The following is a 1,795-nucleotide window of genomic DNA, read 5'->3' on the forward strand; positions in this document are numbered from 1 at the left end:
TAGTGTGAGTGGGCCCCAGGAGGGGGAGGGTGCTGGGGTGGGGGCGGGGGTCCCCCACTTCACATGCACTCACAACACTGGTCTCCCAAAGAGCAGAAATGGGGGAAGCCAGGCCAGGCCAAATCCCCCTCCCTCCTGGATTATAGGAGGAAAGGGTTAGTGTTGGGGGCCGGGGGGCCTGGGGGCATCATGGGGGGCAGGCCAGGGCCCCCACCCAGAGGAGAGATGTATGTCGGCGGTGCTCCAGGGACCGGGGGCACAGGGCTGAGCCGGAGCTGGTTCAGGGTGAGCGTCGCAGGGGGTGCGGGCTGGAAGGGGTTGGTGACGGAGGGGCCGGTGGTTGGGGCTCCTACAGGAGAGAAAGGAGAGGAGACATGTAGAGCAGAGTCAGGGGTCTACCTGGGGAGAAGGTCAGCGGGCAGGACCAGCCTGGGAGGCCCACACTCACCGCTTGGCAGGAAGGGGTTGGAGGCCTTGGCTCCTGGCGGTGTGGGGCCCGGCCGGCTCACCAGCGAGTCCAGGTCGACGAGGGCTGCATTAGGCCCCAGGAATGACTCTGGTGTCTTCCGTGTGGGCGGTGGTGGCGTTGGAGCAACTGTAGGTGGGGGGCTCCCCACAGCCTCAGCCAGAGAGCCCCCGACCCCACTCATGTCGAACGCCCCAGGACTGCGGGCGGGCACTTCTCCAGCGAGCAGCTCCAGCTCCCCTAGAAGGAGCCAGAGAGGGGGTCAGGGGAAGACAGACAGTGGGGCCCTCAACAGGGAGGCCGTGGTACTGAGACAGAGCCCAGGGAGGGACCTCGGGGTAGAGAGTGCTGGGGAGAACCTTCAGGGGACAAGAGTACTTAAGGGGTGCTCACACAGCCCCACAAAAACCCCACCGGTCCCACAGTCCCAAACAGAAACTTCACGGTGGACAGACAATGGCAGGCACAAAGGAGCCCAGCAGCCTGGATGACATTTGTTAGCCTGAGATTTGATTTTCTTAAAGAGAGATGTAAGAATCCTATCTGACTTCAGGAAATGCACGAATCAGTGCGGAGAGAAGAGAAAAGGCCCAGAGGAAGGCCAACTGCAGACTGCGCAGTAAGCAAGGTGGGCCTAGGGGGACAGGAGCGGACCGCTGGTGCCCCACCCCCCTTCTCAGCTGGCGCCCCATGAGTCCCACAAACTCCTCCGGGCCTGCATTACTCAAACATGAACAAAGAAGGAATGAAGGGACCACCACTGCTGTGGGAAGAGACGCCAGGGCCTCTGGGAGAGAGGCTCCCACACCCTCCTGACACCTCACAGGGACGGGTATTATATTGGGGACAGAGCCAGCCCGGACTCTGCCAGAAGGAGGAATGCAGGAGCCAGGACGCCCAAAGGCCAGATGTCCCGTGGATGGGGCGCCAGGTGGGAACGATGCACTGGGCCCTGAAGCACCAGTGGACAGGCAAGGAAGGGGACACTCGCCAGGGGCCCCTTGAGGTCACTGCACTGCTGGGGACGCAGGGTACAGCCGGCCGGGCCCTCAGAAACACCCAGAGAAACGTTCAGGGAACAAAGAAATCAGAGATCACATATGGGAAAGCTCCAGAAAGAGAACTCCTTGTGCTATTCTTACAAATTTTCCGTAAGTATAAAATTACTCGAAACAAAGTTAAAGCCTTCTTTTCAAAGATAAACCATCAAGTTTCAGTACAACTGCCTGGGTGCTGGGTCCCATGGGGAGCTGGGGGGAGCTGCAATCCACCCTGCTTAACGCCTCACTCAGAAGCACGCCCCCGACCTGGAGGGCCACCTGCCAAGGA

The 1,795-nt window shown here is 60.7% G+C and overlaps 1 protein-coding gene across 1 annotated transcript; it reads right to left on the minus strand.

Moving 5' to 3' along the window:
* Window positions 1–18: 18 nt before the first annotated feature.
* Window positions 19–731, minus strand: LOC117797955 (epsin-1-like). Its single transcript, XM_034650385.1, has 2 exons — window positions 449–731; window positions 19–349 (listed from the first exon to the last, which is right to left on the minus strand). The coding sequence occupies exons 1-2, from the start codon at window positions 648–650 to the stop codon at window positions 141–143; spliced, it is 411 nt and encodes a 136-aa protein (XP_034506276.1). The 5' UTR covers window positions 651–731; the 3' UTR covers window positions 19–140.
* Window positions 732–1,795: the final 1,064 nt, after the last annotated feature.

Source organism: Ailuropoda melanoleuca, unplaced genomic scaffold (assembly GCF_002007445.2).
Source record: "Ailuropoda melanoleuca isolate Jingjing unplaced genomic scaffold, ASM200744v2 unplaced-scaffold2003, whole genome shotgun sequence".
Lineage (NCBI taxonomy): Eukaryota > Metazoa > Chordata > Mammalia > Carnivora > Ursidae > Ailuropoda > Ailuropoda melanoleuca.

What these genes read in the sequence shown, in the direction of transcription:
- LOC117797955 (XM_034650385.1), bottom strand. Translation starts at nt 650, where the DNA reads ATGAGTGGGGTCGGGGGCTCTCTGGCTGAGGCTGTGGGGAGCCCCCCA. An exon ending in CAACCCCTTCCTGCCAAGCG is followed by an intron (nt 350 to 448) that starts GTGAGTGTGGGC and finishes TCTCTCCTGTAG; the next exon opens with GAGCCCCAACCACCGGCCCC.